Here is a 20,621-nt window from a genome sequence, read left to right as displayed (position 1 = left end):
GTTTGCATCACTCAGCCGCGGCGCTGGAACTCCACGTTCTTGGATGTAAGAAACATCCAAGTCCCCCCCACTCCTGCTGGTAGCTGGTTCCAGCAGCTCCAACGCCCTCACGGCTCAGAAACATTGTGAACGATTTCACATTTGAATTCATCTGGCTCAGACTCCCAGGCTCCCGTGGCTGTTCCCAATGTCTCCAGGAGGTTCCTGAGCCCTTTACCCCCAGTGCTCCCCCTCTGCAGAGGTGCACCCAGCCTGTAAACAATTCACCTCTCCACCTCCTTTGCAGTAAACAAACCAGACTGAGCTATTGAGGTTTCTCACTGCACATCTGCCCCAGCCCTTGAACTGCTTTTTAGCATCTTTCCTCAGCCTCTTCCAATTCCTCAGCATCCTCCCTAAATTTTGGAACCCAAACATAGACAGAGCCCCTTTCCCCATCTCAGTGACATGTTCAGAGGCCGATCAATTCCGAGCTCTGACTCACGGCTCCCCTGGTTTATATAACAGGGCTCGCTCCAGCCCATTCTGTCAGAGCCACAGAACCTCCAGCTGCCGTGCCCGGGGCTGCCACCCCTTCCTCACCTCCCCGTGTGGGTCCAGGCCCCTCGGGATGGCCCTGCAATCCCACACACAGGCACAGAGCTCTGCATTTGGCTGTTTTCAAACCCCTTCCGGATGGATTCAGATTGGGAAGGATTCAAATGCGTAGCGAGCAAAGCTCCGCACGCTGCTATCTTCATCATCCACAAATTTAACAGCAGTGACTTCAAATTTACTTCCTGATCAGCAATGAAAATGTCAAATTACGGTAACTAATTTTAGGAGATCTCACAGTTAACTAGTTCTATTCCATTTATTCTATGACCTGCTGGTGTTGGGTACCAATTTTTGTATTTTTATTTTTTTATCATGGCATTATGCAATATGAAATCGAGCATGCTTTTCATGAAGCCATTTTTTAAAAGTGTTTCTAAAGGGAAAGGTTGCTTGGTCTAAAAATAAATGCTTTGCTTTGATTTCTAGCTTTAAAGAGAAAACCAAATTTCCATTTTACTTCTAAAAAGTAAACAAACTTTCACAAAGGCAACTCATTTCCATCTGAAATATCGAAAAGTATTGATGTGACGTCTTAAAATGTCAGATTAGCAGCCTGTTTGTAGCCTGCCTCATCAGGTTTTTGTTGGATCCTGGCACACAGACAGGCAGGGGTATACGTGGGGAGGGTTATTTTTGGGGTGAAGGGATGGGATCAACAGGCAGTGCTTATCTCACACAGGTAAGAGCCCCGAGCTGCTGTGGGGCAGGGGACCCCATATGCCTTCTGCTGTTTCCCAAACCCAGCACTCCTGCATCAGAAAAGGGCTTTTTCTCTCTGAGGTTTGGCTTGATTTTGTGCTTTAAAATACTTTGGTTCTATAATCCAGCCCTAAAAGGACTGATATTCCAGAGTCGTGTGGAAGCAAAGAAAATGGAGCCCTGCAGATTTCAACCATACAAGCGCGTGAAAGACAAAAGCTCTGAGGAAGGAAACAATTGGATCTCTTCATCTCTGCCTGGGTCTTTGGAATATTGTGAAGAAATGTAGCTCTGATGAACAAATTGGCTTGGCATGACCCATTAAGAGCAAAATCACAACACGGGGAACTGTGGGTAATTCCCTGCCTTCTGTTTCCTTGGTTCTACTGTAAACTATTCTCAAACTGCTGAGGAGTGGCAGAAGAATGACAATCTGCCATTCGTGCCTCCAGCAGGACCTCATTCCCATCCTGTTACCCCGCACATCCCGGGACCCAGGCGGGATGGGGACAGCAGCTCCCCAGCCATGGGTGCTCCCTGATGGAAAGAGCAATTCCCTGATAATCACCAGCGAGGCTGCATCAGCTCTGCTGGGAGCTCTGCTGCTCTGGCCCAGCCCCAGAGGGACACTGCAGTGCATTTTTATGAGGGAGAGCCGGACCTCCTCTGCCAGCACAGCTGGAAGAGGATTTCCATAGGAATCCAGGGAACATCCAGGCGGGGAAGGACGGTGGGAGGGCTTGGGTGCCACCTCCCACACAGAGTGGAGTCAGCCACGAGTGAGGACAGCTTCCCAGGGCTTCCTTAAGGCTAAGGGAGCCTTCCACCACCCTCCTGAGACTGATCTTAATGCCCAGCCTGCTGCTAGAGCTCTGTTTTCCTGGGAATTTCCCCCGTGAGGTGCCCTCAGGGTGATGGAGCCTGGTGCTGTAGCAGCCCTGGGAGGCATCCCACGAGCGGGAAGCTGTGGCCGGGGCGGGTGGCATCAGGTGGCACCGCGTGGCAGGCGATGTGCCCGAGGCATACGCACAGCTCTCAATCTCCAGCGTGCAGTTCTGCTGGTCCAGGGGGTACCTCCGCAGGTCCATCATGCAGGCGGCCGTGGTGGTGATCCTGAAAGGGGAAGAGAGACAAAAGAAAAAACAGTAGTTTAAAAAAATCAGTTGTGTCTGCTTTTCTCTTACCCAAAAAAAAAAAAAAAAAAAAAAAAAAAAAAACGGAGAAATGAAAGGCAGAAGTGAAAGTCAGGCAGCATTTGGGGCCGCTGTTTCCCTGGAAACCAGGGAGATCCGGGGTGGGAGGTGTGCAGGGCGGGGGGCTGATGCGGCTCACCCCCACTGGCACGGCACAAACCCTCCGTGACTCACGTCAGCAAGGCAGCATCTCTATTAACGGGGTGGGGAGCGAGCTGCGTTCCTCCTCTGTCTCCCTTCAGAGAGACAAAGAACCCGGGCACAGCTCCGGCTTGGGGGGGAAGAGGAGAGGCTGCAGCGTGGAACAGGGAGACAGCCCGCACGTGTCCATGAGGCCGAGGATGGATTGATCCAATCACCCAGCAGTGACCTATTGCTGACCACGTTATCACCCCCCTCCCCTCACGAGTTGCTTCGAATCCCCTAATTACAGCCCCCCCATCCTCATGCCCCTCCATCTTGCCCACTTTGGCCAAACCCAAAAGCCCAAACCCCTCTGGCAGAGCCCTCCCGCTCCCCGGCCCCGGTAACGGAGTCACTCGTGCGCAAATGATTGCGTGGTCATCGAAGACACGTGGGGCGTGTGTGTGGGAGCGTGTACATCCCCCAAAAAGTGAACATGGGGAGAGGATGAGAGTGGGTGCTGCTTTGGGGGTGTTGGAGCACGGGGAGGACTCGAAGCAGCGCGGTGCCCGTGCTGAGGTTCAGCTGAGGCTGCCAGCGGGGTCTGCGTGTGTTACACGTTGTAAGGAACATTTTACATCTCTGGGGTGGGGGATTTTGGGGTGGGATAGATGAGGGCATGAGGCAGGGATTGAGTTAACACCTCAGCATGGCAACAGCGCTGCCCCTATTTCTCAAATATATTGCTCCCCTCACCCTTTAATGCAGTCTTCTTCCCGTGCGATGGATGTGTGCAGAGTGCTGGAGGGGCGGGGGGGAGATTGCTGCATTCTCCCCCTATTTTTTCAATTAACCATCTGGAAGGCATTAATCAAGCTACACTTTTTTTTTTTTTTTTTACTATGTAGGCATAACCAGTGAACTGTTAACTAGAAAGCTTTTTCTTCTGAGCCCTGTGGCCTGGGAGAGAGAAAGGCGAGGAAAAAAAAGGAAAACAAGAAAGCAGGGAGGATGAGATGGCGAAGCAGTGAAAGAGAAGGAAAAAAAAAAGTAAAAAACCATCAATGGTAGAAAAAGAGACCAGAAAAGGGGAGATTATGGGTGAAGCTGGACATAAAATTGGAAATGGGGAAGAGGGGGGAAGAAGATGGGGGGATAAGCACCCATGGAAGAGGGCTGCCCCAGTGGGGGTATCAGGGCAGGGGCTGTGGCAGGGCAGGCTGGCAGCCCCGCAGAGCTGCTGGCTCTTTAAGAAATCTCGTGTGCTAAATTTATCCTCTCTGCTGTCTGTGAAGTCTGTTTGTAGGAGATGAAGCCTTGAGGAGAGCCTTTGCCACTGCCTGCCGTGCTATAAATAGATCCGAAGAGACGAAGGGAATTTATATATATCCTCACTGGGTCTAGATACAACACTGCAACTGCCCTCTCTCCGAGCAGGGGGCCCAGGCGAGCTCTTAACCCTTTTATCTGTAATACACTTGGGGTGGAGGAGAAAGACCAGAGGGGAGAGAAGGACAACAGGACAGGAACCGCTTAAAAAATTACCACCACGGCTTTGCCATTGCACGGATTGCTTTTACAGCCTCCCAGCTTGGCAGGGCAAGCTGGAGACACAACGCCTGCCCCACCCTAATCCTCCTGCACTGGGGTAACTGGGCATTGTAGTGGTGGTGCTGGGGGCGAATAAAAAGGGGAGCTGCAACCTCGGCAGGAAAGGCCAAGGTGGGAGGTGCAGAGTCCATCGTGGCTGGGCGCTGGGACCAAGGAGTCGTGCACGGGGATGACTCATCCCCCTGCGCCGCACACAGCATCCACTCTCCGGATTATACTGCACCCCTGGGAAATCGCGGCTACAAATGCGCTTTCCTGTTTTCCCTAAAGTGTGAGATGCAAAAAAACTGTATTAAATGAAAATTTTCCACCCCATTTGTGGAGCCCCGCGGGCTAAAACCTTTGCACAGGGTCCATCCCAAAATCGCAGCCTGGCTGGCTGAGTCGGCTGCGCAAAGGACATCCAGCTCCCGCCTGCTCTGCTCCGAGAGGGACCCTCTCGCCAGGATTTGCTTATCACCTGCAGTGCTGGTTGGAAATGCAGAGCGTGACACAGTGAGATATGGCTACCACACTCCATGCACCAAAGCCTGCTCACGCTGGCAGCTGGCGTAAATCCACAGCCACTCCGATGATTTTTGCAAGATCACACCGATTTGTATCAGCAGAGATTTACATCAGGGCAGAATTTAGCCCTGTTGATTCAAAAGGAAGGGACAGGTAGGACAGAAAGGAGAAAAACAAGACTGAGAGGACATTTGTCCTCAAAAAGCCAGATAATTTCCCTTTCCCTCCAATTAAAGGGCAGGTATATATCCACACTGTGTAGCTCAGCATCCTCCAGAGATAGCGCAGTTAGATGCAGATCCCAAATTCCGGGTGATCTGCCCACGTACTGATGTTTGGGCAGGTAAAATTGGAATCATGTCAGGTTTTGTTGTAGTTTTTGAGCAGAGGTGGCACAGCCATCCACAGCTGTAGCCACCTGCTCGTCCAGCGTGTTTCATCTGCAGTGCCTGGCCAGCCCAGGGACACCAGCACCACAGGAGCACCCAGATGTGGGGGCCTGACGTGGAACAAGATTCAAGAGGCAGCTGGTCTGGGGCACCAGGTCCAGCTCAGGTCCTGCCTCTGGGCTTCCTAAACCCTGATAAACCAACCCAACTTGGGATAAAGTAAGTGATGTATCCCAGAGAGGATGGGGGTGTGTAATTGTTTAGATTTCATATCTTAAGAAATATCCTGGACACCAATTTCCCTTTGATACACCCTGCTTGAAGACTCAACATTCACCTGCTCCTAGAAGGGCCAAGGAGAGATTTCTCCAGCTGCTTTGGTGGCTGTGTGCTATGTGCAGGTGGGACTCATGGAGGGAGGAGAGGCTTCATGCACCTCTCGCAGTCAAAGGGGAACATAAACAAAATTCAGTCACCCCAGTGACCTTTTGGGGTCACAGCACATGCCACCTATGGTTGTCCAGAAGGCCACAGGACCAACCTTTGCATCATTCTTATGGGTATAAATGTATTACCTTGATACGTTCTGGGCTTTGTGTGAAGAGATGGGTTTGCTTGGCACATGGCAGACTGCATGGGGAGGACTGGATGGGGAGATGGAGGTGGGGATGGACACCCAGGAGCTCCTGTCTCAAGAGACTTAAGAGAAAATCAAGGTGGAAGGAAAGTAAGAGGTGGAAAAATGAGGAGAGATGATGGCATGAGCACAACTAGGGAAGGCAGGAGTGGAGATGACAGAAAGGAGAGCAGAGAGTACAGGACAGACCAGCAGGGTAAAGGAAGAGAGGAGGGGGATCAGGTAAAGCAGCCTGGGGAGGGAGAGATGGAGGAGAAGGAGAGGTTAAAAGAGGGAAAGCAAAGGAGCGGATACTCACTCTGTGAGCAGGGAGATGAGGAGACAGGGAACAAACCACCATCCTGTAAACAGCTCTAGACAGAGCACACTGCCTCCAGAAGATGCGAGCACAGTGAAAGGAAGCAGGGAGCGCGGGGACCAGAGGGAACGCCAGGGAAGGATGCCACCTTCCCCGTGGCGTTAGCATGAGGCGCTGGCGCCCGGCCAGCCTGCATCTTCTCCCTCCCCCTCCTCCTCTCCCGCTTCTCTACCCACCTCCCTCCCCTTTTAAATTCAGAAATTTGTGTGGTGTGAAATTTCATCTGCTTTGACGGCGATTCACAGAGACACTGCCCGTGGAGGGGAGCGGCTCTCCCGCGCCGTGCGCTCAATGAAGCGTCCGGCGCCTTCCACACCGAGCCCGGCCACCACCACCACCACCCTCCAGCTCCCCTTTCCTCCCTCAATCCCTGCCCACCTCACAGGCCTCTGGCTCAGCCCCTCACGTTCACAACCTTAACAGCTCCTTCCCCACAAAAAAAAAAAGGCATTCATGCCCTTGCCCCTAATTGTTTCTCCTGAAGTCTGTAGGCAGTTGTGTGATCAAAGTAGCCAGGGCCTCGGTGCCCTGCTACTCCACTGCACAGCTGGCAGGCAAACACAGTTCATCTGGGGGGAGCCTGTGCTATGGAGAAAGCACCATGCATCTCACAGAGCAAAAAGGAAAACAGATAAAAAAGGACATGGATGAAATGTTGAGCAGCTCGGGCAGGCTGTTGGCTGATGGAGATCCCCTTCTCTGCCAGCATCGAGTGGATCAAGCAGAAACCAAAGCAACATGGATACCTCGCCCTGGAGAGGGCCCTCATCCCCAGGAGAGGTAGAGACCACCTATAGAAAAACATCCATGGAGCTCTAAGTCCCACAAGGGTTGGTGCTGGCTCTCTGTTACAATGAGGAAAGCTTTGCCCACTTGAAGCTTGTATGGCCAAAGCAGATGCTGGCATGGGCAGGGTGGTGCAGCCTCGACTGCTGCCCCTGCACCGCTGCCTGCTCTGCACCGAGCCTGGCAGCAGCAGAGCACGGCCCCACCACAGCTGCAGCTCAAAAGGGAACACTCAGGTTGCTGCGAACCATCAGTTCTCCACAAATATTTCAGTTCTCTGACAACAACACCACCAGCCATTTCATTCCCCCTCTGATCCTCCTCATCACTGTTTACTTATTAATGGCTTCTTCTGTCTTATTTAGAGTGATTATATAAGTGCACAGGCATAGAGCAGCATAGAGCTCCAACCTGCCATGAAACCCTGATCCAGTGTCTCCTTTCCACCTCGTCCTTACCCTGGTGCTGGCCACCATCAGGATATCTGCCCATTCAGCTCCTGCCCCAGCCAGATCTCCCTCTCCTGCAGGCTCTGAAAGCCCTTGGCCACCCATCCATCCTCTGCATCATCTCCAGTGTGTTGGGAGAGCTGAGCTCACCAGCCACAAGAGTGAGGGGTAAAAGATTACTTCCCCAAAATGCGGCCTGGTTGCAAAAGGGGCAAGTCCAGGCTTCCTAAGGAGGATTGAGTGGGAGAGAGGAGAAGACTGTTACCTTTGAGACATTCCTAAAGTGAGTGGGGGGCCTTTCCCCTTAAAGCTCACCCTCACAAAATAAACTTCAGCATCACGACTGTGTCTGTCCCAGCAAATTAAAAATGCCTGGCACTGGTTTCTGAGGCCAGTGTCAACTGGCATGGAACAGCCTTGGTCTACACTTGATTCTCACCCCACAGAAACAGGTCTGGCTGCATGCAAAAAGCCTGTTGGGAACGGGCACCAGCCTCTGCTGGGCTCTAGCTGGGGAATGCCCAAGGGACTGTTTATGGACACAGAGCAAAGCCAGGAAACAAACTGACTGCAGAGGACACTGATGCAAAGTGTCCAGGAATATTCCCTGCCACCTTTGGCTTGGAAAGGACGCTGACTAAAACTCAGCTGAGAACAGGAGGGCAACAGCACAAATCCCCCCACCAAAGCCTTTCTAATCCCAGGGGAGACACAGCCAGCGAGCACCTCACCGTGTTCCCCAGCTATGGATGAAGTGCCATTATGCAGGGACTAACACAAACACTCTCACATCCAAAGACAAACATTTAAGTTGCCGGTTGCAAATTTTTGGGTTCCAGATCTCCCGAGAAGCTCAAGATGCTCCCGTCCCCTCGGGATGCAGACTCCCAAAGCTCACGACAGTTTGCAGCAATAAGAAGGGATGGAAGCTCAGGTTCTGCAGGACTTATTCAGGCTCGCCCCACGGGGCAAGTCAGACTCCTACGGGAATTCTGGTGACTAAGAGTAGAAAGAGAGGCAAAATTGCTGTTTTGCTAAACATGGGAATAAAACCAAAACTGAGTTCTTATTCTGTACATTCTCAAAGTCAGTCATAAAAACATGCTGGCAAATGTCACCTTCTGCCTGGCAGTAAGCACAAACTTCCAAGGGCCTGGAGGGATTTATAAACCCGTGGTGAATTTTGCCATTCTTTTAACACAGTCTGATCTTTGCAAACTCCTGGAGGTCACAACTGAACCAAGAGCAAGGCAAGGATATGGAATATTTCCCCCTTGTGTCTCTTTGCCTAAAACTGACTCCACAAGCCTTGGCACAATCCTTCTAAGGTCACTCTGTTTCCAAAAGCATCTGTGCTTTCATAGGCATCCTTTGATAAATAACAGTGTGCGCTGCACTCAGATGGGAGAGGAAAAGGAAGCTCTTCTAAACCAGCACACGGGGTACCACTCATCTTAACCAGCCATTTTTCCACCCTGGGAGAGTAGAAAGCTGGGCTGCCTTGACTGCAAGGTTTGGTTTTTCTGCCCCTTTATTCTATCCCAAATGCCTCGTGCATTTGGCCAGGTGAACTGGGGGACAAGGGAGTGGTGGAACACCTTTAAAAAGGTTCTTTTGGTGCAGTGGGTTCAGATATCAGTGACCTGCACTTAACAGAGGTGTCTCCCTTCAAGAGCATCAGGCTGGCACGAGTTGCATTAAAAAACCAGCATTACAAACCTGCAAGAGGTGGCAAAGAACAGGCAAAGCCCAGGGACAGGCTCAAGAGCGGTGGCTGGGAGAGGACAAGCAGGAAGATGAAGAGGTGCTGCCAGGGTGAGCTGGGGGTTCAGGGCACACCAGGTGCCTCAGGGATCTGTCAGAGACAGTGGTTGCTCCTTGACCTCTGTTTCTGCTGATGAACAAGTCAGACTCATAGGAGGTGTAGCACAAGCAGCAATTCCAGCCAGGATGGTGCTTGCCTTTGTTCTCGGAACATTAAGGATGGAAAAGCAGCTCTGGCTTTGCCGCTTTGTCCTGTTTGAGTGAGCTCCAGTTTCTTCCATGGCTTTTAAGATTACTGAGAAATTTCATAGTATTAAACTTTCTTCAAGTGTTTCCTCTTAAATCCATCGTCCCAACCCTAGGAGGCAAAAATGCAGGAGAGGATCTATCCTTAACCTCAAATGGGGAGCTGAGCTCTTCATTAACCCCGATTTCCCCTCACCCACCTAACGAACTCTTCTCCAACCTCCACATCTTCGTGCTAAGGAGCTGGCCGAAGGCAGAGCCTGGGGGTGGGAGCAGGACAAGGCTTCAGGACCAGCTCCAAGGGGGTGGATGGATGGAGAGGAGTCCAGATTTCTGCACCCAAGCTGCCACGGGAGAGATTTCTGTTGCCTTTGCCTAACCTGCGGAGGGAGCAGGCAGAGCTCCCAGAGACAGGGTAAAGCCTGAATCATCTCTCACATTTCCAGAGAAACCTCTCTCAGGGAGGGAAAGGGAAGCAAAAATAGTGGATTTCTTCCCTTCTGGCCTGTGAGATGGGAGAAGAAAATTGCTCAGTGGTCTCTGTACAGAAAAAAGCTCCTCAGTGTTAAAAACTCCTGTCTTAACCCATCAGGCCATATTTTCTGCAGAAAATCAACGAACACCCATGGAGAAAACATGGATATGGCTGCAGACAGCAGGGTCCAAGGGAGACACGAGCAGAAGAAACCTTTCTGTTGGCTGAAGAGCTAAATAATCCCAGCCTGGGACCTGGGGAATGTAACACTGACAGGGCTGGATCCTGATCAAGGGGCAGGTTGGGGATGGGGGCTATGGAGAAGCCCCCAGGAGGAGCCCCAGCCATGGGGAGCAGGCAGGGCAGGCTCTGGGGTGGCATGAGGGGCTCTGACTGTCACCAAGGCTGCATGGGCCATCAGACGGGGTGTTTGACATCACCTGCACTGCTCCCCTGTGCCAGCTGAGCCAGAAGGGATTGTTCTGACTGCTGCCTTGTCCAGCAGCGAGGTCTGGTCCACAGCTGGGTCAGAAATGAGAGGGCTGGTGTCCCCCAGGAGCAGCTGACCAGTGAGAACTCACCACAGAAAGCAGAAACGAAGTGGTGCCGAAGCAGACACACCCAGCACCTCTCAGCTCAAACACGCAAATTTCGAGACGTTTGAAGCACAGCAATCCTCTCCCTCTTGCTTTAAGGGATTTTGTACACTGATGAGAGGGTTCTGCCTCCCCAGGAGAGCATTCCCTGGGCTGGGAGCTCCACCATGCCTTGGCACCTCTGCGTGCTCCTGAACTGACTCATCCCTCAAACACACCTCCTTACATCACCACGGCCAGGAATAAAAACCCCCACCTCACACATGCACACGTTCCCCACCACCACTCCCACCTTCTCAGGAGGAGATCCCTCCTTCCCTCCGCACAGGATTTAGCCTCCGCCACCAAATTCCTCTGCAGTTCTCCAGTTGCTCAGTTTACACTGCCTGGGCTCCTCGCCAGCCAGGCATCGCATCCCGCTCGCTTGTCCACGCTGCTCCTTGCCTGCTTCCCAACATCCCAGATCCCCCACGAGTCCAGGGATGCAGCCTGGCCTCCCCAAATCACCTGTGCTGCCAAAATCCAGTTCTGTCTCTAATTAGAATGAAACCAAACAGCCTCAAGATTTCCTTGAAGGATGTTTTAAAGCTGGTTTCAAATACGATTCCCCAATTACCGTACGAGAATTTCAGCATTGTTACAGTGGTAGCTATTTTTAGGTCTCTGAAAACAGACAGCAAAATGCTGGTGACATCAGCACTTGACAAGTGTCGACTTGTTTCACTACCAAATGGATGCTGCATGAGCTGCGAAAGGAAATAAAAATCTCAGACCAATGTATGGCTTGAATGTGTGATAATGTAAAGCTTATTGAATGTTGGGGCAGGGCTCCAGACAGCGTCTGGAGGTCCAGAGAAAGCCTTGGTAATTCTGTTACTCAAACATCAATAGTGGTTGTAAAGCAGCTTGAAAGAGTGAGGGAAATATCGACCTAAGTGAAACATCAACATTCTCTGAAAGGGTTTTTCTGAAATGAAAAAATTTCTCCCTAATTTTTTTTGTTTAAAATTTGACAAAACCAATGCAATTTCTGACCAAAAAAAAAGGCATTAGGTGGAAAAATATATTAAATTCAGCCAGTGCTATCCAGCTTTTCCTCACTGTGTTATCAACCTCCTTCCACCACCCAGCAGCTTTGTCTTTGTGGGTAGCACCTTCAAGCCTCCCTTTCTGGCGCAGAATTTCCACATCGTTTCAGCACTCCCCTGTTTCATGCCGTGGGTGAACACCCCTCCTGTGCTTCACAGGCACTTTTCACTCCAGCAAGGTGTTCAGGGGCCAGGTGAGTCCAGGAACCACCGTGCCAGGTTACACCTCCTGCATCCTCCCATGCCACTGGGTGTTTGCCGAGCTGAGAGTGCCCTCTGGGCTGGCTCGGGGCTCTATTTGGCCTTCTGGGATTTGTGCCATCTGGTAACTGGTTGGGGATGGGGGTAGGGAGCACCAGTCCTGCATCCCAGCATTGCTGCTGCTGTTTATTCATTCCTTTTGTTGGAGACCTGGCAACCAGCTTTTAATCTGAGCCCGATGGGAATTAATTTTGGAGTAAGCTTTTGTATCGAACGCTTCCCTGAGATGGAGCTGCACCGCGCTCCCTTCATCCGTTAATTTGCTAATTCCACCAAAAACAAGAAGAATGTGCTTTTCTGACACCCAGCTTTCACAGTGGATTGCAGGGCTTCATTTACTCGTGCAAACAAGTTATCTGGAGCCTGGTCTTGTTCTCACTGAGGTCAGAAACTACTCGTGACTTGGGTGTGCCTTAACTTGGACCCTGGGGTCTGGTCTGGGGATTGAGCCTGGTCCTGCTGGTTGCTGGAGCACTTGCTAAAGACAGAGGCCTGCCAGGATGTCATCCTTCCCTGCTCTCTGACATCAGAGCCTGCTGGAGAAAAAATGACTGTTGTGCCACAAATAGCATGATTGAGTCACTTTGCTACAGGATCAGCTCAGAGGAGGGGGAAGCAACTGGCGAGAAGGTGGCAGGAGAGGAGCGGGGATGTGGGATCTCGCTCGGAGGAAAACAGGCTAACAAAGGACAAGAAGCAGGTATTGCCTCCTTTGGCCTTCTGCCATCAGGGCGACTCCATTTCATAAATTCTTCCACAAAATACGACACAAGACAAGAACAGGCTTCAAAACCCAGGGTGGACTTGTACATCCCCTCCTGTTGGCAGGGCAAGCCTGGCTGCACGTTTACAGAGGGGAGGGGAACACAGGTGAATATTCAGGGGCTTTTTCTTGCTTGCTTACACCGGCTGTGTGTTTTTGAGTAGTATCACTGTTATTTGCACCTGCAAAACTGGACCTAGTGCTCCTGTTTTCAGCAAAATTGCAGGTGCAGGAGTCACTATAGAAAGCAGCCCTAAAGAAATCCTTTTTCATACCACTGTGAGCGAAGCTAGAGGGACTTCAAGCATTCAGGGCACCTGGCTTGTACCCCCAGTGCTTTCAGCCAGCCATCCTGACCTGAGGTACAGCTGGGGAGCAGGGGCTGCCGTGGCTCAGAGCTTCACTTTTGCAGCTGTCATTTTCTCTGGGGTCAAGGGAGCAGCTTCCAGGAAAACCAGCCAAAAATTAAACCAACACAGGCAGCTCTTTCTGAGGCCCTGGAAATGGCAGGCAGACAGCTGTCGTCTTCTTTCATTGGCCTGGCTGCAATTTTCCTTCTCTCTCCCGTTTGCACAGGTCATTCCAGGGAGCTGAGCTCCCTTCCCCATGGGAGGGGAAGGGAAGGGACAGTGCACGAGGAGCTGGCACAGTGTCCAGCCAGCTCGAGTGCAAATCCTCCAAGGACTTCCACTGCCTGGCACCAGTGCTGCTGGGTCCACGCTGCTCGTTCTTTGCGCTGACTAAATGGCAGCTGATAAAAATACACCAGCACTTGTGCTTCTGCTGTGCAGGTGTGTGCAGAGATTGCCCACCAGCCTGGGGGAGGCAGCTCTGCGCTCAGGTGGGCTGGCTCAGCAGCAAAGAGCAGCCTGAGCTCAGCAGCACTCTGCCCCCTCCTTCCTGAATTTATACTCCTACTTGCCCCAAGCCAAAGCATCTTCTTGCCTGGCCTTCACTCCTGTTTTAATACAATGAGAAAATCTGGGGGAGTCAACTGGGGACTGCTGCAGTCTTTCTGGTGGGTCAGTAAAGCCAGCTCAGGGCTCTCTGACAGTTTCAGCCAAACAACATCACTGGCCCAAGGGAGAGGGGTGGATGTACCTGTCCTGGGAAGGGAGAGGCACAACAGGAACAGGGTCACAAAGCTGGGTTTGTTGCACCTTTTGCAGTCTTTGAACCTGGAGCAGAAGATGTTCATTAACTGAAAGGAAAAACCAGCACAGACATGACCCCAGGGACCCCAGGACTCTGCTGTAGGGAGAGCATAGGGCACAACCACCTTGCTGCCTTGGCAGGATGATGTTCTGGGCGGCCTCTTGCTTTACCATGCCTACACCCAGCCCTACCCTCCCTCAAACAGCCCTGCTGCTCAGAGAGGTGTAAAGTAATCCTACAAGTCACACTTTGCCACAAAACATGACACAGAATGACAGTTGATACTGCAAATCAGAAGGGTAAAGGTCTTTCCTCCCTCTTTGCTGCACTGGGATATAAGCCCAGAGATGCTATCACAGATATTTGTGGAGGCAGGTCAAAAGAGCCAGCTCTGAATTTTGGTAATTGAAAAGGGAAACAAACCCACAAGAAAAATAAAAACCCCTCACCAAACAAACTCAACAACAACAACAACAACAACCCCAACCAAAAAAAAAAACAAATACTAGGAATGAAGCGAACAAATACAGGGTTGGAAAAATTGTTGCCTTGATTTCAGCTACAGCATCCTGCAGCTGCAAATTTGCCTTTTAGCCCTCTGCCTCTCCACTCAACTTTATTACCTACCCTGGCCCCTTCACATACCCAGATAGCACAGTAAGATCAACCTTTTCTCCCTCCACTTCACACAAGTACAGCAATTTCAAAGGCCTTGGACTTGCCTGTGTCAATTTGTTCCAGACACCACAAAAAGTGTCCTCACTGATGACCATTCTCCTACCAGATATCAATTTTCAAGCCTCAATCTTCAGAATTGTTCTAGTAAACAGACATTTTTATAGCTGTGCAAAAACCTATCTTGAACGCGAAAAAATGACTGGAGTGGATTGACTCAAAGGCTCCAGAAATTCAGCCTTAGATACCAAAGCAACAAAGGCTCATCTCCATAGCCCAAACTTGCAGAAAATTATAAGCAACTGAAAATGAGTGTTTCAAATGGAAGTGTTATGCAACATGAATGACAGTGACCTGAAACGCCCAGAGCAGACTATTCCCCTCTCCAACATCCATCTATAGCAGCACAGGAAATGTTGGAGGCCTGAAAGAAACAGCCATTTCCAGCTTGGAGAAAGAACAGAGACACAAAGCCCTGTAACACTTGAGTATCTTGAGTATCCTCGCCTCGCCAGAACATTTTTGGAAATGGGAGAAGTTTAAATGAGGTGTCATTTTCAACAGCAACTCATAAAAGCAAACCCTTGGGCTCACCTCAGGCCATACAGGACGGTCCCGTCAGGATGGAGCCGAATCATGCGGTTCTTCACCGTCACCCCGTGCAGAAAGGACTTCTTGTCGTTCAGGAAGTAGGTGTCAGGCAGCCACAGCTGGTCAGCCACCCGGTTGTCCAGGGTCAGGTTGAGGGGAAGGTCATTGTAGGCCAGGCGTTTGTCCCGCCAGCTCTGCTGGAAGTACATGGTGATGGTGTAATCCTGGGAGAGAAACGGGCACGCGTCAGTGTGGGGCCACTGCCGACACCTCTCCGAATTCCTTGGCACCCAAATGTTTGTGTCCACACCTCCAACACTTGGGTGTTGGGTTTTTTTTGTTTTTGTTTTTTTGGTTGTTTTTTTCGTTTTTGTTTTTTTGAGGGATGTGTGCCATGATTTGTTCTGTGAAAATGGGAGTGAGCCTGAGATTTACAGGGGACAAAATGCCAAAATGCTTGACTCCAGTCAAGCAAAACTGCATCCCACTCCTGCTGTCCCAGCCTGCTGAGAGCTTGTCACAACCGGCAGCAGTTCAGGCTAAAGGGTGTCAACCAACAGTGGCTACACAGCAAAGACTTCCAGGGTTGTTCTCCCACTGATCACACAAATGTGACACAAACACCATCCACCCATGTCCAGGCACTGCTCGTTACCACGCAGTTGGTAAAAGCCAATTCTGTTTTCAGCAGAAGCTGAGGCCATTCCAAAGGGTACAGGGAGAACCTCACCTCGAGGCCAAGGTTTCAAGGTTGAGCCAGGCCAGCTGTGACAAGATCTCAGCACTTGCCTCGTTATAGGAGCTAAGTTGGGATTTCATCCTGGTTCTCAGGAAGGGACATATGGGGAGGAAATCTGTCATCAGTGGAGCATGATCCACTGGAAAAGGGGCAGTTTACTGAAAAATTCCCCATAAATTTGGACATCAGGAGGAATTTCTTCATGGAAAGGGTTGTTAAACACAGGAATGCAGTGCCTAGGAAGGCGGTGGAGTCTCCATCCCTGGAGGTGTCCAAGGGACGACTGGACATGGCACTCATGCCGTGGTCTGGCTGACAGAGCAGAGGTCAGTCACAGGTGGAACTCAGTCCTGGAGGTCTTTTCCAGCCTAAGTAATTCTGTGATTCCCAAACCATCCCCAGCTAGCACAGCACCATACATCTCCTGCTCCCCTCCTGTCCAATGGTGAAAAGCTGACACTTAAAACTGTTGCTAACACAAGAGTTTTATGGAAGGGAGCGTGAGCTGCTTGGTGGCTGCAGCTCTGCAGAAACCACACTCATTGCTGGGCACATCCAGGGGACATCCAGAGGCCTCCGATCAGCCTGTTCAGGGGCACGGTATGGTGCCACATAATAGAGGAACAGTTTCTTCTTCTCAGGTAAACAAGCAGTACAGGAAGGAGTCTTGTACACACCAATGACAGGAAACATTCTCAGGAAACATTCTCACAACAGGTCTTAAATAGGCTGGGAGACGAGATTTTTGGGGTAAACTAGATAGCATTAAAATAATAGGATGTTGATTAGGAAATGGGCACAAGTCCTGTTGACAGTGACCTAACAGAAGTCAGAGATTTTTCCCCAAGTCCTTAAATAAAAAGCATTTTTGCAAATGATCTAGAACAGGTGGCATCACAGACACATTGTCACTTCCCAAGCAGTACCTACAGTGCCACAGGAATCCTCCTGACCCCAGGGATTTGCAGGATGAGAGTTTCTGCTCTGCAAATCCCAGCTCTGTGCGAGGGGCTGGAGAGGAGCTTGCTCATGCACCGACATCTGGGCTGAGCACTGAGGCATCTGCCTGCCTGTCTTCTCCCACAGACTTCATTCAAAGCCAGGTTTGATTACACCTCTGAAAACAAGCTCAAATAACCCCACATCACCAATAATGCCAGCTTTTGGGTATCTAACTACGATTCAGAAATCCAGACCCACATGCATGTCCGAAAGGTCACGGAGTAACTCCGCGGTGTACAGCAGATACAGAGCTGTATCTGTCACTGTCTGTGCTGCCTTGAAAAGAACAAAAACACAGTGACAGCCTTCTGGCCAAGGAACTGATGCACTTTGCTTTTGAAAGGACTGCCTCAGAAACCTCACAGTCCATCTCTCAGAGGCACAAACATTCTCATTTTGGGCAGGACCCTGCAAAGGAAGGTGCTGTCCCCAGAACCCCTCCCAGGATGCCTGGGGCTGCACTGCAGTGAGAGCACAGCGGAGCAGGGCACCCAAATTCCTAGAGCCTCTTACTCCTGTTAGAAACAGACTCATCCCCTTCCTGTGGGACACTTGGCTACAGAGGCATCATTTCTATTCCCCCCTTTGAGAGCTCCACCCACGCATCTCGGCAAGCTGCTTCACTGACCTGCGTTTTCCTGATCCTTGACAGAGCCCTGCAACACCTCACCCCTAACCAGGCCACCCTGCTGTCACTGCAGGCTCCTGCCAGCCTTCAGGCAGCAGCAGGCAAGAGGTGTCACTGATCTCCAGAAGACAAAAAAGGGCAAGTTGCTTACAAAGTGAACAATGCACCTTCTAAACACATCCTCTGTATTCCCAGGATTGATGGGAACAAACTTGGAGGGGTGCAGAAAGAAAAGCCCACGCCCTAGCCATCAGCTCGATGATGTTCTTCAGGTGCAGAGGGGAAGAAAACCAGCCCAGCCCAAGGCTGAGCTCTGTTCTCCAACCTTCCCGGGTTTCTTGGCACAACAGATTTCTTTGGGCAGCATCACGGAGGTGTTGAGCACTTGATAATCACGGTTCATGCAGTGCCTCAGGTTTCCCTCAGCCTCTCTCTCTGCTGATTCCTGTGCTCCACTTCTTGTTCTGCTGCTCTCATCACATTGTTGAACAGCAGGGAGGATTTTTGGGCAGAAGGAAGAGCAGGGCAGGTGTCCACCCCACAGAGGTCAGTCTCCCTGGGAGGACAAGTGCCACTGGCATAGGATGGGCGCAGAACCAAGCTATGGGAAGAGGGATAGGGCAGGCACAGAGCATGGGCTGGAGGCAGCACTGATACAGCAAGTGAGAGGGGCCAGAACCCAGAAGAACAAGCTGTGAGCTTGCTTTCCCCTTCATACCCCCTGTCCTGGTCAGGCAGTTATGAAGTATCCATGTGCCACCCTCACACCACATCCTGGCCAGGCTCCAGAGCTGCTGAGATCTTAATCACGGCCTTTCTTTCAAAGGCACATGCAATAATGGCCAAGGGTGACAGTGTTCTGCAGCAGCAGGACGACCAGATGGAGCCAAGGCATGCAGTGGTTCATAGGTTCAGGAATCAGAAGTAATGAGCCTGATTCTCCTCCAAGCCTTGGATGACGATGCCTTTGTTGTGGGGTTTTATCTGTCATTGGGCTAATATGAGGCTTTCCCAAACCTCCCACTAATCCATGACACTCACAAGCCTGCTGATGCCACAGATATTACACAAGCTGGCTTTCCTAGAATCACCAGCTGACAGGAAGTTGGCCAATTTACCAGGTTCAGTGAAGAACTTTGAATTCAAACACACCTGGAGCCCACACACCCCTCCAGCTCTTCCTTCCACCTCGCCAATGAGGTGCTTTGGTGAGACAACGCAGCTGGATTTCCCTGCTGCCTGTGCAAGGCATAAGTGAGGGGTTTTCCCTCTGCACACACACCCAGTAAGCAGAGTTCTCCATGGGTGCTGCTGGAGGAGCAAACGAGAGGTGCAGGCAAATCTGATTTTCCACTTGCCTCTAAACCGGCAGCCTGGACCCTCTCCATCCTGCACCAGTGCAGCTCCAGCAGCCACAAAAGCACTTCCAAATGATGGGTCCCACTGGGTCTTTGTGGAGCACCATAAAATGCTCAGGCAGGGCCAGAGTCTGGCCATGGCCATCAGAGCTGGGGCAAGGATGGAGGAGCGTTGTGGGGAGCTCCCAGCTCGCCCTGCCAAATTCACCTGCTGCACTGGGATAGAAGGCAGGGCCCACACTGGAGGGAGCACACGTGTACCAAACCACCCTGGGCAGCCTCCTGCTGCATCTGGTGGCTCCTGGGGGAGGAGGGACGAGGCTGGAGGAAGAGAGATACCACTCCTCATCAGAAACTCCGTGCAGGTTGCACCACACTTTGGAAACTGTTCAGCATGAACCTGGAATTCGGTTTTTAAAAAAACAAAGGCTGAGACAAAGCAAAGGGGGCTTTTGAGGGGTGGATATGACCAGAAATGGCGTGTTCCCACTTGTTCTCCCTTTTTCCATCCCAAGGAAAAACAAAGACACCTGCAAACTCTGTCCAGCTGGGCTTTGCTACCAGAGCTCAACTGGCCATGTCCCTGCTGTCCCTGCCCTGACCAGCATCCCACTGTGGGAGACTGAAATGCCACAGTCAACAGCTCTGACCAGGGGAAAGCTGTTTCAGCCCTGCCGAGGCCCCCTGTGCTAAAAGGGCTTGCATGTTTCAAAACAAGCCTCTTCTCCATCTCTGCCAGCCCAGCAGTGGCCAGACCCCTCGGTTTGTCCCCGAAATCTGGTCCCCAGTGGCTCACAACCTGCAGAGCTCCAGCAATGCTCCCGGCCCTTGAAGCCCCCTCAGCAGCATCCCTGAGCTGCCCTCCCGTCCCAGCTGTGTGTGGGATGGCTCTGGGCACCACAGCTCCCCTCCAGCCCCTCCCGGAGCTCGGATGGCACCTGAGCCTGTTGGAAAGCTGGAGAACTGCTGAGGCTGGCCGTCCCTGAGGGACCCCTGCACATGCCTGGCTCGGTGTGCTCCACTGAGCAGCTCCGTGCGAGCTGCCAGCACCAGCCCCCCAAAGCGCCAAAGGTTTGCCCAAGGCTGTCCAAAGGCTTTGCTCTCTTCCTCTCTCCTCCTTCCTGCACACAAGGCAGAGGCGAGAGCTGGCAGACACTCACGGTGCAGAGTTCATCCACAAAGGGACACAAAAATGCTGCAAAAGGAAGAGAAGGCTACTTGCATTGCCCCACGTGTTGGAATGATGGGGTGTCCTGTCAGCTGCTGAGGACAGGGGTGCTAAAATCCATCTCCAGATGAGAGCTTACTGATAATTACAGCCTTTCCTGAGGCTCAGCTGAGACCCCGAGACCAAAGATGGTGTACACTGTGAACGGCTGGAATGTTGACACGGCAGGGGCATGAATGGAGGAAGGTATTTCCTGCAAAACCCCAGAGGCAACAAACTCAGCCAAGCATGCACAGGGATTCCCCAGACTCTCAGAGGACAGGGCAGAGAAGTCTAAGGGAACAGCAGCTGAGGCACAGCAAAAAGGGAAATAAGCTGGCACTATTGGTATGAATTCAAGAATGAATTTCCACTGGCTCATATTCCAAACACCTTTATTAACATCTATCCTATAAGCTGCTTCTCCTCCTCCACTTCACAGAGCCCCTTTTGGGAGCTCAATGCTCCTTAAGAAGCAAACCTGGACTTGCCCTGGACCCCTCCCCACTTGTGCTGGCTCAGTGCATCCTGGGAGCAGAAATGAACCCACTGTCACATGAGAGCAATGCTGCCCCTTGGAGAAGTGTCCCAGGTTAGGATGCCAGATGTGAGCATAGGAACGAACACACTTGTGCAGAGGAAGGCAAAGTTTGGGGGGCCAAGGCAGGGAGAGGAGTTGTGAATCCAGGGGAGGGGACTAATACAGCAGAGGAGCCACTCCTGC

The 20,621-nt window shown here is 51.5% G+C and overlaps 1 protein-coding gene across 2 annotated transcripts in view; it reads right to left on the bottom strand.

The window, feature by feature from the left end:
- LOC104691627 (gamma-aminobutyric acid receptor subunit beta-4) overlaps positions 1 to 20,621 on the bottom strand; it is a 70,812-nt gene that overhangs the window by 8,049 nt on the left and 42,142 nt on the right. For both annotated transcript variants that reach the window (XM_010403211.3, XM_010403212.2), the window contains exons 4-5: positions 14,967 to 15,187; positions 2,327 to 2,409 (exon numbers count right to left, since the gene is read on the bottom strand). In XM_010403211.3, the coding sequence (XP_010401513.1) occupies positions 2,327 to 2,409; positions 14,967 to 15,187 (304 nt within the window). The remainder of the gene's footprint in view (positions 1 to 2,326; positions 2,410 to 14,966; positions 15,188 to 20,621) is intronic.

This window comes from Corvus cornix, chromosome 4A (assembly GCF_000738735.6).
Source record: "Corvus cornix cornix isolate S_Up_H32 chromosome 4A, ASM73873v5, whole genome shotgun sequence".
Lineage (NCBI taxonomy): Eukaryota > Metazoa > Chordata > Aves > Passeriformes > Corvidae > Corvus > Corvus cornix.
The sequence above is the reverse complement of the archived record's forward strand: the minus strand, read 5'-3'. Positions and strand labels throughout refer to the sequence as shown.